Source organism: Ptychodera flava, chromosome 16 (assembly GCF_041260155.1).
Source record: "Ptychodera flava strain L36383 chromosome 16, AS_Pfla_20210202, whole genome shotgun sequence".
NCBI classification, from domain to species: domain Eukaryota; kingdom Metazoa; phylum Hemichordata; class Enteropneusta; family Ptychoderidae; genus Ptychodera; species Ptychodera flava.
In genome coordinates this window covers 15,768,173-15,783,928 of record NC_091943.1, presented here as the reverse complement: position 1 = coordinate 15,783,928, position 15,756 = coordinate 15,768,173, and the positions used below count along the sequence as shown (strand labels likewise).

At 40.1% G+C, this 15,756-nt stretch overlaps 1 protein-coding gene across 1 annotated transcript in view; it reads left to right on the top strand.

Annotated features, from left to right (window-relative positions):
• Window positions 1–15,756, top strand: part of LOC139114127 (uncharacterized) — a 49,239-nt gene that overhangs the window by 28,406 nt on the left and 5,077 nt on the right. Inside the window, exons 7-13 of the mRNA XM_070675656.1 lie at window positions 542–1,481; window positions 2,298–2,429; window positions 3,088–3,213; window positions 3,872–3,933; window positions 14,027–14,112; window positions 14,727–14,830; window positions 15,336–15,427. Of these exons, the coding sequence (XP_070531757.1) occupies window positions 542–1,481; window positions 2,298–2,429; window positions 3,088–3,213; window positions 3,872–3,933; window positions 14,027–14,112; window positions 14,727–14,830; window positions 15,336–15,427 (1,542 nt within the window). The remainder of the gene's footprint in view (window positions 1–541; window positions 1,482–2,297; window positions 2,430–3,087; window positions 3,214–3,871; window positions 3,934–14,026; window positions 14,113–14,726; window positions 14,831–15,335; window positions 15,428–15,756) is intronic.

The following is a 15,756-nucleotide window of genomic DNA, read 5'->3' as shown; positions in this document are numbered from 1 at the left end:
TTAAGTCAGTAAACCTGTAATACTGACTGTATTCCGTTGGTGATGTATTTAAGTTTGACCAACTCATTTGAAATGCAATTCACTTTGACCTACTCAATGATAAATGTGGAGTCCCAGCCTTACATATTGACTTACATATTGACCAAAGTAATTGTCTAGTGAGATAGTAACAGATGATTATGACAAAGTTGTCTGGTATAGGAAGAGCAGCTGCCACTTGGCTACAATAGTGACTGTGTCAATGATAGGTCACTGTGATTGCCATGGTAATAGTTGCTGTAGAAACAGTGGCTAGTTACTGGGAAGGTGAAGACTGGGGAATGAAAGGTGATCAGTTGTTTTTGTTAGTGATAGGGACATCACTTCGTGAAAGAATAAAAAACTTTACCAATTCAGAGTTCAGCATGGCAACTTGACCATGAATTTGTATGTATTACGTACATGAGAAAAATGAAAGCACAAAGTATGATGATGATTTTTCTTTCTGGATAACAGTTTATATCTGACTGTGGTTTTTTTGGGGTTTTTTTTGGTATTGCAGACTTTTGAATGGTGGGACCATGACAGATGAGATAGAACTCGAAAGTGTATGGCAGGATTACGGCTCGGAACCTGGCAGTCCTCAGCACGACCCCAACAAATACACTGACATCACGCTTTCAAGTCGGTCCACAGAGGGAGCAATCAGCGGTAGACCCGTGACACGGGTCACCATCGCCGAAGACAGAAATGTCACCGTTGACATCACTCCTAGGAGTCCGAGGAGCCCGAGAAGACGCAGTAAGACAGCGAGGCAGAGACCGAAATCTGCTGCGGCAGTCAGTGCGTTTGGTGCTGGAGATGCCAACGCTTCCAATGTTGCGAAATCTTACGTGAGGACTTCTCACCCTTCGGTCAGGAGGCGGCCGTTCTCTGCCAAAGGGAGGCTCGCGGCGTCCACTGTGACCGTCGACTACGGTGATCGGGACGAGGAAACAGAAGTTGGTCAACAGGATGAAATACAGCCAGTGGATGAAGTTTCCACGAGGGAGCCGGAGGTTGCGGAGAAACAGAAAAAGGGCAGGAAGAAGAAGGAAATAGAAACGATGATGGCGCATATTTCAATATCGGACAATGAAGAGGAGAAAACAAAGGACCATGAGGACGACTTGGCAAAAACTGAGAGTGAAAAGACATCTCTCTTTGGATACCAGAAATCATCCAGTCACTCAGCAACGAGAAATTACTATGAAATTGCCATGAAAGCCAAAGTAGGGCAGTCGCCGGGCAATCTTGACTCAGACAGACAGACGCAGAAGTTCAAGACAATCAAGACGATCGAGTTCGGCGAATTGGAGCCCAAGGAGACCAAGACAATCACAGCCATTGGCCAACCGCCAGATGTGAGCAGGCACAGCGTGAGGAGCGACCATGAAGACAGCGAGGGGGAAACCGTACAGAAATCACACACTAGCATCAGGAGACCACAGAGTGCGAAGAAGGTATCGTCCCATGTTGTGTCATGTTGTGTTGTGTCATAACAAGGGGAGGGGAGCAGATAATATTGGCGAAGGTCAAAATCATGCAGTGTTTTTCACCCATGCATGTTAATGCAACTCGGAAACAGAGCCTCAAATTTGTACAAATATTCATTCAGTATGTACCCAGAGTGCCTGTAAATTCTGATAAGTTTGCATATGTGTTCACAGCATCGTGGATATATCAGGGTTACATTGACAATGGTTGGTACTTGTCAAGGAGGAAATATCATCAAAGTATTCATAGTTCTTTCCTTTGCCCTTAAGCCTCTTAAGGTAGTATGCACCAGTTAAAAACTTAAAACTTTTGCTCAAATTATCCTCAAGGAATATTTCAACCATTTTCTATCAAAAAACCAAGAATAAAAATCAGGCGTCACTATGCAAATTTTGGTACCAGAGAAATAAATTACCCAAGATATACCAATATTTCAAATTCAAAATGGCCGCCATCTCTTTGTTAACTCAGTAGAGAAAAATAACATTTTTAATTTTCGAAAATTTAAGGCATAAAGATGGTGGAAGTTTTTATTACACCAAGAGCTTCAAACTGAACCACCACAAGTGGTAGATCAGAAAAGAATTGTAAAAGTTTGAGAGTCTGAATATCTGTCCCTGAGGCGCATTCTACCTTAAGTCAGATACGCCCAGTATTATACTCCTGGAAGAAATAATCCACAACACCAAAAGCAAGGGGGACATATCAAAAATGTTACCTGTGTGAGACACTAAAATTGTTAAAATCTCCAAGATGATGACAATGGATTCTTAAACTTGTAGGTGACATCCAGACCTCCTACTAGACCTTTGTCAAGAATGGAGCACAGGCCCGACATTCCGAAACCCGAACTGGAAGACAGGGATGGTGGTGCTGGAGACACCGGTGATAGTGACAATAAGTCAGCCAGACCTGTGAGTGTCATTTCTTCCGTTCAGTATCTTTCAACACACCGTCAAACCCTTCAACCTAAATGTTGTGATGCTCGGTGATCAGGCTTGGCTGGCGCATTCCTTATGATCAAGAGGAAAGAGGTCTGTTCAGGACTGACAATTTTCAAGATTCACGACGACCTTGTTCAGAGCAAGAAAAATTTTACAGCAGTTTCAATGCAGTAGCTGGCATGAAAGAGGAACTGGTATTGCTATGATAAAAATGCCATGATTCTTTGAAAGACTCAGAATTACATGTTCACAATTTTGTCAATCCCTTGCTAATTATACAAATATGTTTCTGAAATTTTATGAATGGCATGTTATGATTTGAAATCAGACTTTTTGGCAAATAACAACTATATTAATGGTATATGATAAGCAAAAGGCATTGTTGTAGCATATATTGAAGTCAAATGTAGTGTTATACATGTATCTCAGCACACTGTCAACCAGTGTCACAGCACTTTCGCAAACACCACGTCATATCCGAGGTGCAATCTGCTAATGATTCTGAAATGGAGCAAAATTTACATTTGTACAGTGAAAATGGAATATGCCCAAGCTTGGTGGTCGTTTTGTCTCTCTGTAAAACGCACAGAAGCTAGTTCCCATTTGTCACTCTGTCTTCATTTCTCAGAGCCCCTTCAGGCTGTCTGTGCGTCCCTTCTCGGCACCGCATAGAAGAGTACATGACAGCGGTCGAAGGCCCCACAGTCCAAGAAAAGTCAAGCACCGTCCAAAATCAGCCACCACTAGCAGTACAGTAAGTGCACAAAACCACTGTAGTGAAGTAAATTTACCTTTTATGAATTTATCTCATGGAGATGAAAGATTTAAAGTTTACGTTACAGCACTAAAATTTTTTGTCATAAATGAAACACCTGCATGTCATTTCCTGTGATGGTTCTGTAAAACCACATTCCATCTTATTCTGAAATTTACGTTTCAAGGACAATGTCACTATTTTGACTACATTTGGTTAGTTTCATTTTATCGGAGAAAGCAGATATGTTGTTTCACTGACTGAACTAAGCTGCGTGGTCAATTGTCAAACAAGTCAAGCCCGGTCTCATCTGGCAAAACTTGTACAAGCACAACCATTTCCTCCGATGTGTAAGTGTGCCATGGACGGCAAGAAGTTAACCTGTTCAACCCCATTTCGTGAATAAACAGGTCCAAAATCACCACTGATAACAAATGATTTGGGCCAAACCATGGCAGTGAAAGGGGTTACCAGCAGACAGGTCTGGATTGAATCAACTCTGGAATGTAGGATGCAGTATGTGTGTAATTTATGATGAAATGAATATTGTATGGAAAATTCCTCTATTGTCAAATATTTTGAAAATACATTGTATTCAGACTAATTTATTTCACACGACCTTGCTGAATAATAAAGGTTTTCAACTTCACTTCCACAGAGTACCAAGTGCAACCAGGCTGGTCAGTCCGCCCATGCTGTGGTCCCTCCATCCAAAATAAGGTAGGTGTAGTTTCAGTCATCCAGAATTTTTTCTCAACTGATGTATTCCCACGAGTGTAAATGCATGTTCACCATGCAGTGGCTGGGACTTATCAGGTTTTTACAGTGCAACATACATAATGACCTTACTCCAATATCAAGTGACAGGAATGTATGGTGTTATGTAGGTCATTTCCCCCACACTCATCATGACCTGAGTTCAATTAGTCTAGAACATCCCAAGGTCACTGCCCTTGATGACCTCACAACCTTGAATTCAATTAGTCATGTTTGGAATGTTCTGGAAAGTTGATTAGTTGTGTAAGGGAGATAATTTTAGAACAGTAATTAGCATGTCAATAAAAGTTCTAGATTGTTCTTATATGCCTTTATAAAAGGGACGTGCACAGCTTCCAGTCAGACTTTTGGGATCGTGTCTCTTGTGTGTTACTATAAACTCCAGCAGTAGTCATTCTCAAGACTTTTCAAGACCTTCACTGTCAACGCTGGATTTATACTGTGGACTTTGTGCAGCTGCAAGCCTGCAAGGACTGTTCATTCATTCAACTGACTGTTACAACTCTGAGACTGGAGCTTTGCCGTCCCAGCTGAGATAAGTAGTCTGTACACTTTTAAAGCTTGTACTCTATCCCTGACTTAGCAATTAGTTTTTTTTCGTAATAATTTTGTTTAAACGTTAACTGCTGAGTTCACCCTTTTGTTCGTTTTCTCTGCACGTAACAAATTGGGGGCTCGTCCGGGAGACGAATATTTTGAGCCGTTTGACAACATTTTGACAGCCTTTTCAAAACTACTGTATACTGTGAACTCAGCGAAATTCAATCATGGCGGAATTCAAGCCAGACGAATTTATGGATGACCTTGATCAGGACACATTTAATTCCCTCAGAAAAGACAACCTCATAGCACTGGCAAATTTCCTTAAAGTAGATGTCAAAAGATCTATGCGCAAGCGAGAAATTCAGTTCAAGATTGCAAAACATTTAGTTAATTCTGGCCATTTTGAGGAGTCTGCCTTAAAAGATTATGAGCCTGAGTCTTCCTTCGAACTCAAAAAATTAGAATTAGAAATACAGGCAGATTTGGAGCTTAAGAAATTGGAATTAGAAAAGGAAAAATTGCAAATGGAAGAAAGGGAAAGGCAGGAAAAATTACAAATGAAAGACAAAGAATTACAAATGAAAGACAAAGAATTACAAATGGAAGAAAGACAGAGAGAAAAGGAGAGAGAATTGGAAGAACATCGACTACAGTTAGAATGATGAGACGTTTAGAGCTTGGACAATCAGGAAAATTCTTCCCTTCAGACAAGTTTGACATCACTAAGCATTTCAGGTTAGTTCCCCCTTTCCAAGAAAAGGATGTTGATAAATATTTCCTTCATTTTGAGAAAATTGCTCAGAGTCTGAATTGGCCTAAGGAGTCCTGGTCTATGCTTTTGCAGAGTGCTTTGGTGGGTAAAGCCAGAGAAATTTACATTCAGTTGTCAGTAGAGCAGGCTTCAAATTATGATTCTGTGAAGGAATTAATTCTCAAGGGCTATGAGTTGGTGCCTGAAGCTTACCGTCAGAAATTTAGGGATTGTGAGAAGGTGAAGGATCAAACTTATGTTGAATTTGCTCGAACAAAAGAACAACTGTTTGATCGCTGGTGTTCTTCTGAAAAGGTCAGTCAGAATTATGACAAATTACGACAGCTTGTTTTGATTGAGGAATTTAAAAGGTGCATCCGGAGTGACATCAAGACGTTTATCAATGAACAAAAGGCAGATACATTGGAGGTTGCTGCACGTTTGGCCGATGATTATTCATTGACCCACAAATCTTCATTTCTCAGCAAACCATCCCAGTCCTTTTCATACAGAAACAATGCAGGTAAATTTAACTCCTCCTTTTCATCCAAGAATTTTTCAAAGGACAGTAGAAAATCAAATGACAACAGTTCACAGAGTTCAAGTAACACTCCCACATCATCAGATCCCAAGTCTCAATCTCCTTCTGACAAACAGTTCGGTACACTTTCTTGTAATTATTGTAAGAAAGACGGCCATTTAATGTCAGATTGTTTCAAATTGAAAAGAAAACGTGAAGGTCAAAGTGGTCAAAGTGGATCTAAGCCAACCGGCTTTATTTCTTCATCAACTCAATTAGAGTCTAATAATGTGTGCAACACATTTTCTGAGGTTAAACCCCTCTCATCCCCAATTAATGAGGTCAAGGTCAATTCTTCTCAAGATAGCATTATGGGTATTTTCGAGCCATTTATTCATAATGGTTTTATATCACTTTCTAGTGATTTCTCTTCCGCTACCCCTGTCAAAATTTTAAGAGATACCGGGGCTTCCCAGTCTCTTTTGTTGGCAGATACCCTGCCGTTTTCTGAAAAGTCATTTTCAGGTTCTAAAGTTCTTATTAAGGGGGTAGATTGTAATGACTACATTCCTGTTCCTCTCCATAATGTCTATTTGTCTTCGGACTTTGTTTCTGGACCTGTGGCTTTAGGTATTAGGCCTTTTTTGCCTTTTGAAGGGATTCACCTTCTTCTGGAAACGACCTTGCTGGGGACAAGGTCATTACTAATCCACTTGTGACTGATAATCCTAGTTTAGATCAGGATCCAGAGCCAATTGAACAAGAGATACCCGATTTATTTCCTTCATGTGCCATTACTCGAGCCATGTCAAAGAAAACTTCCGAGAATCAAAAACTCTCAAAATAATGTCACAGATGTTGACTTAAAAGACACCTTTCTCAGTCAGGTGTTTGACACGGATCATTCCGTTATCCTCGTGGATTTGAAACTTCCAGTAAAACTTCTGCTGACCAAAGTCAGACATTTTCTAGATCAAATCTCATTGCAGAACAACACAAAGACCCAGATATTTTGTCTTTGTTTGACAGGGTAGATGATGAAGGTAAAACTTCAGATAGCTCTGTTTCCTATTATACAAAATCTGGTATTCTCATGCGTAAATGGAGACCTCCAGATGTTTCGGTTGATGACGATTGGGCTATAAAACATCAAATTGTGGTTCCAAAGCCTACCGTGCTGAAATATTGCGCCTGGCCCATGAAACTCCCTGGGCTGGTCACTTAGGAGTCAGGAAAACTTATCATAAAATTCTCAGTCACTTTTATTGGCCTAATCTCAGGCAGGATGTAGCACATTTCTGTAAAACCTGTCACACATGTCAAATGGTAGGAAAGCCAAATCAGACCATTCCAAAGGCCCCTTTACAGCCAATTCCTGCATTTCAAGACCATTTAGTAGGATACTAATAGACTGTGTTGGGCCCCTACCAAAAACAAGATCAGGAAATGAGTACATGCTGACAATTATGTGTACATCAACTCGGTTCCCAGAAGCCATACCACTGAGAAATATAAAGACAAAGACTATAGTGAGAGCTTTAGTCAAATTTTTCACTTTATTCGGCCTCCCTAAATGTGTCCAGTCCGATCAAGGCTCCAACTTTATGTCTGGTATTTTTCAACAAGTAATGGATCAGCTAGGCATTAAACAGTATAGGTCATCCGCCTATCATCCAGAAAGTCAGGGTGCTCTTGAGCGATTTCATCAAACTTTGAAAAACATGATTAGGACTTACTGTTTTGACACAGAGAAACAGTGGGATGAAGGAATTCATTTTTTGCTCTTTGCTGTTAGAGAGTCAATTCAAGAGTCTCTTGGTTTTAGCCCATTTGAGCTTGTATTTGGACATACAGTCCGTGGCCCACTTAAGCTCGTTAAAGAGAAATTCCTATCAGACGATGATGATTGTCTGAATATTTTGCAATATGTGTCAGATTTTCGTACAAAACTCTCTAAAGCATGTGAATTAGCCAGAGAAAATCTTGAGTCATCTCAGCAGTCAATGAAAACCAAATACGATAAAAACACCTCAAAACGGAAGTTTGAACCAGGTCAAAAAGTTCTTGTTCTACTTCCAATTCCTGGCAAACCACTCCATGCTCGTTACTTTGGGCCATATCTAATCGATAAGAAATTGAGTGATTTAAATTACATCATAATAACACCTGACAGGCGAAAACAAAAGCAGCTATGTCACATAAATATGCTTAAGCCATATTTGGATAGGGATAATCCTACTATAACTCAGCCTGTCAGTACCGTCAGTTCTGGCCATTATGAAGATAGTGATACTGAAACTGACTTGAGTGAAAATACTCTAAACTCAAAGCTGGGCTCGGTCAAGCTTCAGAACTCAGAAATCCTGGAGAAGCTGGAGTCTACAAAGTTGGCACACCTCCAGCCAGAACAACAACAACAGGTGAAAGAACTGCTCCATGAATATAAACACCTGTTTCAAGATGTTCCAACGAGGACAAACGTCATCTATCACGACGTTGATGTTGGGGACAGTAAGCCTGTAAAACAACATCCATACAGACTGAATCCAACAAAAGCAAAATATCTCCAGGAAGAAGTCAAATACCTGCTGGACAATGACTTTATTGAACCCAGTAAAAGTAACTGGAGTTCGCCGTGCATACTTGTTCCCAAATCAGATCACAGTTATCGTATGTGCACGGACTTTAGGAAGGTCAACACTTTAACAAAGACAGACACTTTCCCAATCCCGAGGATTGATGACTGCATCGACCGAGTGGGAAAAGCCAAGTATGTGACGAAATTTGACCTACTGAAGGGATTTTGGCAAGTCCCTCTGACGGATCGTGCTCGTGAAATATCCGCTTTTGTTACACCAGACGGATTGTTCCAGTACAAGGTGATGCCATTCGGAATGAAGAACTCTCCGGCAACGTTCCAACGGATGATCAACGACGTCATATCCGGGCTAGACGGATGTGCAGCTTACGTTGACGACGTCGTCCTGTATAGTGACACCTGGGAGGAACACATCAAGCTCATGCGGAAGTTCTTTGAGAGACTGAGCAAAGCAATGTGACTGTCAACCTTGCCAAATCTGAGTTTGGTTGGGCGAGGGTAACTTACCTCGGACATACTGTAGGACAGGGTGAGGTAAAACCTGTTGATGCCAAAATCAGTGCCATTTCAAGTTTCCCATACCAAACTGCAAACGACAACTGATGCGCTTTCTCGGTATGGCTGGTTACTACAGAAAATTCTGTCCAAATTTCTCCACAATTACTGAGCCTTTGACTAACTTACTTAAAAAGAAAGTAAAGTTTGTTTGGTCAGAGCAATGCCAACAGGCATTTGATACACTTAAAGCCATACTGCAAAGTGCCCCAGTGTTGTCTGCACCAGATTTCACTTTGCCATTCAAATTAGCTGTAGATGCTAGTGATACGGCTGCTGGTGCTGTTTTATTGCAAGAGGATAGTCATGGTGTAGATCATCCTGTTTGCTATTTTTCACGCAAATTTAACAAATCCCAGAGAAACTACTCTACAATTGAAAAAGAGTGTTTATCTTTGATATTAGCTTTACAGCATTTTGAAGTTTATGTTACTTCTTCAAATCGGCCAATAGTGGTTTATATTGATCACAACCCTCTTGTTTTCTGCAGAAATTTAAAGGCAAAAATCAGAGATTGCTAAGATGGAGTTTAATGTTACAGGAGTTTAATCTTGACATTAGACATATCAAAGGCAGAGACAATTTAATTGCAGACTGTCTCTCTCGTATTTAGAGTTTATTGTTGTTCACTTTCAAGAAATTTTACTTTAGAGTAAAACAAAATTTGAGTACTTAAATCCTTTTCAAGATTACATTTGTAAAAGAAAGATTTTTCATTGAAAAATTTTCTTTTTTGAAGAGGGGGTGTGTTATGTAGGTCATTTCCCCCACACTCATCATGACCTGAGTTCAATTAGTCTAGAACATTCCCAAGGTCACTGCCCTTGATGACCTCACAACCTTGAATTCAATTAGTCATGTTTGGAATGTTCTGGAAAGTTGATTAGTTGTGTAAGGGAGATAATTTTAGAACAGTAATTAGCATGTCAATAAAAGTTCTAGATTGTTCTTATATGCCTTTATAAAAGGGACGTGCACAGCTTCCAGTCAGACTTTTGGGATCGTGTCTCTTGTGTGTTACTATAAACTCCAGCAGTAGTCATTCTCAAGACTTTTCAAGACCTTCACTGTCAACGCTGGATTTATACTGTGGACTTTGTGCAGCTGCAAGCCTGCAAGGACTGTTCATTCATTCAACTGACTGTTACAACTCTGAGACTGGAGCTTTGCCGTCCCAGCTGAGATAAGTAGTCTGTACACTTTTAAAGCTTGTACTCTATCCCTGACTTAGCAATTAGTTTTTTTTTCGTAATAAATTTTGTTTAAACGTTAACTGCTGAGTTCACCCTTTTGTTCGTTTTCTCTGCACGTAACAATGGGTGAAAATTAAACAACAGTAAGCATGTGCTAAGCAAAAATCAAAAGGGAAAAGGTCATAGATCTGAGGGCTGTAAAGGCATTTATCTAATTTTCCGCATGATATGCTCTCAACCAATCAGATAGCATACTTTCTGTACCTGAATTCTGATTGGTCTGAACTCTTAAAAAATCATTTGCATAATGAGAAATGAAATGACACTTCTAATGAAGACTTTGTACACCACAATATTTTTACATGGACAGAGTATGCACTACCATGTGTTTAAAGGTATGGAAATCGATCCCAGGGCCTAGGAGTGGCACATGTAAAACAGTGTGTATCTTTGCGTCAGAGGCGGAATAAACTATGAGTGAGTGTATGTATTTATCCAGGAAATCTTAATCCCGACTGCTATGTTTGTACGCACATAGAGCCAGTCAATGTTAGGGACACAAAAAACAACACGAGGAACAAACAGGCAGTGGCTTTGAACAAAATCAATGTACCCGGTACTTCACCGATATTCGTAGCTTGACGCGCTTTGAACATAGCTCGTAACAAGGGACAGTTGAAAGCCCATGGAACTACGTCTTCAACTATAACAGCCACTCATGTAGTTGGTGCACAGTGGAGATTTTTCGGATCAACAACTTTGAAGGATGATGGACTGACCTTTCCTTCCGCAAGCCAATTGTTATCTTACTCGATCAGCACAAAATTTTCGTATGAACTGTTGACGCGGTGTTTACAGTTGTTACGTGGTGGCAAATACTAGTCGAATCGACGACTGCTGCGTAAACAGTCACTGAATAAACTATGCACGCATTTACGAGCACTGGATATTTTTACCGTTTTTAATCGAAAACCGTCCGTATACGCGTATGACGGTGACAAAAACACACAAGGAATCTGGCGACATTGTTACTGAATTACTTTGACCAAAAAATTCACCTAAATTCCGAACGATGATCATACAGAACTCTGCAGGTTTCCGGACTAAACGACCCCAAACCGACCGGATCGCAGTCAACTGTACCGGGCTCGACGTCTACTATGTCAGCGTCAACTCAAACTTTCAATCCAGACAAATTTACCCAACAAACTGGGAATATACTAAATTTACTTTGAAAAAAATTCAAACTGTATCGTATTGAAAAAAATCTTACCGGGCCACGGAGCAAATTAAAAAGCCAACAAACCCAAACAGAAACAGTGGAATGATCATTAGTATGCAAGGTCGCTGTATTATATGTCAGGGTAAAAAAATTCTAGCTTTGAAATTTCTTGACGGTACAAAAGGCGGGACAGAATTAGACAAGATTACAACCAATGTGTTACTGCCGATGGTACATAACGTACTGTTGATAGCAGGTAGTTCGGTGTCCAGTGATAAACACGATTCCTAATATACCACGGCTGTTGATTTGAACTGCCTCCGATCAAAAATTTTCAATACAAAGACATGATATCAATAATTTTGCTTGATTATAAGTACCCGCTGTCTTCTCGCCAAATAGCTGCGATCAAGATCATTATGATAGAAGCAATTGACCGCCGAACACCTGCTTGCTCTTCTTATACACAACGTGTAAAAATGGGTAATTCCTGCTGAGAAATACGACAGCAAATATTGCGATGTGAATTTCTTACTATCTTCCTCGCAATGATTTTTTCATCTGTGTCTATTTTATCACTGTCACTGGACCATTTCTGACGATTTTTACTGACAAAGAATCAGTTCACACTTATCGTTGGAACACATTGCAAACACGTTCAAAAAAATTTTCATCACATGAAAGATTACCGTAATCCCCGTTCCAAAGATGTAGGAAATGTATAATTGCTTGTTTATCATGATAAAATCCCGAACTGCAGTCTCTAAATACAACATGATTTTTCTTCTGAACAACAACTGTTCCCGACAACTTTACAATCACACTACGGTCATCACATGACGGTTGTAACCGTACATGTGCTGTCGCCAATGGAGAATCAAAAAATCAAAAGTCAAAAAGTATAGAAAAATATCAATATCCAAGCAATGTAAAACAGAGTAATTTTGATAGGGTTAATTTATTGTATATTATAAGAAGTCTCCAGGCCACTCGGAACATCGTAAGATTATGATCTCACTCATTCGAATACTACACTCACACGGTAGGGTAAAACTGGGAACTCAGATCGTTAAATACTGCTTCCGCCAAGCGAATCCGCTTAGCTAAAGACGGTAAAATGACCATAATTATTATTGCTAGTCTCTGTAATTTTGCCGACTGTTCGTTAGTAGTTGTCGAATTTCTTGAGTTTGTCCGAAAACTATTTCAGTGAATGACGTAAGGTTCAAGACACGTGAGTGCGAACGCAATATCGATATCGGGAAAGCAAATTCAGTCACAGACAATCGAGGAAGAACATAGAGTCTATTAATCTGCGAATTAAATGAATCCTAGGTTTTTATGAAAGTAAAAAAGGTAATGTTGTGCTCTGGTTGGGAAAGAAAATTGATCAAAAAAAGTCAGATAATATTAGAGCAATTTAGTAAAAAACAAGCTCAGAAAAACGTGTAGAGAAGAATGACATTACGGCAATCTTCAGACCTTTCATCATGTTCCAGTCTGAATGTCAACATTTGATGCTATAATCTATTTCAAGTGTCTCTTTTTGGTCAAATTTGACAGAGATGAGTCAATCGCGATTTAGTTTTATCGCCCCGACACAACAGGAAATAATGCAGCTCATGGGCACCTGTATAATCGTGGCATGAACGTATCCAATGGATATGGGCGTCCACTGCATGGGCCATTGACCGTGCATCGCCAGCAAAACAACGGTTTTAGACGTCACGAGAGCATTGTTTTCGCACTCTGTGAGCGGTTGAGTGATTTGGGTTGGCAATTGGATTTGGATCGGACTCGAGTTGATTTCGGCCGTAAACAGTCAGTAAAGTAGTTTTTCGTGCTCCGTCCAAATTGGATCCGCATGTTGCCGGTTTTGTCCATGGCAATCAGCAGAGCTGTGTCGGGAGGCCGTATAACGCCGGGAACACACGGCATCGTACGCAGGGCTAGGCCACTATATACTTCCAAAAGAAGATCTCTCGTAAAATATCGTACTGCAGGTCAACATACACATCACCCATTCATAGGCCTACAGGTACACAGATCAACAAACAAACAGGGAGAGGCAATCTGCTTGAAACCATGAAGCAGTCCGTTTGTGTCTGAACTCATCTGAGACTCGTGTTCAGTAACCGTTGGTCAAGTATTTTGCTCAGTGATAAGAATCGTTTATTCATTGTTGACATCGTAATCGATCCGATGTAAACAACAAATGTTTGATCGTTTGCACTTTTTCGCGTCCCCTCGTGATTGGCAGCTGTTTGAATGCTTTCATCTATTGTTCTATGGACGCTTTGAACACAACATCGAAGCAGTTTTGGCATCAAAAATCAACTTAAAATGGAAAAAAATGAGAGAATTTCGCAAACAAGGTGATGCAACAAGTATTTACAAAACGTAATATGTTGGAACAGTGCTTTAATTTACACCATGGTTGTTGACAGCTCCAGATTTTCGGGAGCAAGCGTTGACGCTGTTACTATACGCCACTCATATTGGATTATGAATGCCCAGGGAGATAGGGGGTATTTATAGGCTCCCCCTGCCTTTAAAACACTCTCAATAAGTCTGCTCAAAGAAAATAAAAAATTTAGTAGAAGTGAAATAGAATGGCTCAATTAAATATTGTATTGTTTCTGTGTCGCCATAGTTATGCAGAACACAAGAGAAACAAAGAAGCTGTCAAAGCCTTGAAAGATGGTACTCTGTACAAAGGAAAACCACCGCCTCAAGTTGGTAAGTCTGTGTGTCTATTCTCCACCATCCATTCATTTTTGTGATTCAAAAATACCATAGAATGTATTAACCCTTTGAGTGCTGTAATTTTTCCCACCAAAATTTCAGTGCAACATTTCACCAATTTTTATGTAATTTATTTTGTTAATTTTTGGATCAAATAGACATAACATTTCATTGGCAACAATTTTTTATCAAAATTTTGACAAAAAGCTGAAAAAATTTGACTGGGGTATATTTTATAAAGGCGACAAAAATTGACTTTGGCACTCAAAGGTTTTTAATACTAGTTAAAAAAAGTGATGGTTTATTGACTCATAAACTATATGAAACAACAGACATGCATACCTGTGTGAGATTGTGCAGATAGAATTCAAGTGACTGATGTAGAAAGTACTCAAGTTTCATGTGCTTGGGCCTTCTACAATACAAAAACTTAGGATAAGAGCAGCAAGTAATTGTACTCCCAAGGGAAATGTATTGTTTCTTAGCCAACAATAAATTGTTCTTTATCCCACGTTACCACCAAGTAACATCATAACCTTAGTTCATCCACATTGATATCCGCCCTTCATGGTGGTGTTGCTGTACTCATTTTGGAATAAAATGTTCAGTTCCAGAGGCAGAGGCGATGGTCGGCAAGCCGTACCTCGGCAAAGGAAAAGAAGAGAAGAAGAAGAAACCCAGGGTGTGGGTTTATGAGACGAATGAAGCTATGGTTAGTTCATGGATATCTCATTAGAAATGTTAATCCCTGAAGTACAGCTATCTCACCCCACTGCCCTCCTCCTCCTCCTCCAAGCCTGCTCCCCTGCCCCTCACCCTACTTATGTACACAGTTTTTGGAGAGGATTCAATTATGTTTTGTCAAGACAGTAATTTTAATGACTGTAGATGCGTTGACTTATCAGGCCTGTGTCTGTGTGAATTTAGTTTCACTCTGAAGTGCATCGTTTTTACCGGAACAAGGAAATACTCAAATTTATTACCTGCAGATTTCGGCCAACAAGCTGGCATAGGTGTTCAAATTTTAAGTCAATTGGAAGTTTATTGTTTACCCTGAAGTAGATCATAAAGGACATCACCAAACTACAATCATTAGCTTTTGGTTTTAATTGACTGTTAACAGTGGCATGTTCAAGGTCAATGCCTCTGTGGTCGACAGCCAGTAACTGAATGACCTCTGACCTATGACCATCCTTTTTTTCTCTCTCTCTCTTCAGGTCATGGATGAGGCTGATGAGATTGAGATGCAAAATCTCCATGATGCCTTGCAGGAGAAAGGCGTCAACGTGTCTGTCCATACCCTGAAGAAGTAAGTGTGTGACACCCCTCTCTGCCACTGCTTGGAATAATCCCAGCATTGTCTTGAATGGCCATGTTCAGGGCTGTACCGGTACACTGTATATGGGGAAGTTTGGGGTGACACAGTCAGGGTCAACAAGAGGGAAAGGACTCTCGGGTATTATCATATGAACGTCTCTTTGAAAAAACAATTTTAGTCTGTCAATTTCGTTTTTCTCAACATGGACAGATAGCTGAGCGTTTTGGAAAATGATGAGTCACACACAAATTTAGTTTTTGCATTAAACCAAGTCAGAATTGTGTGGTCCCCCTCAAATGCACAGCTGCACACCAGTTTTC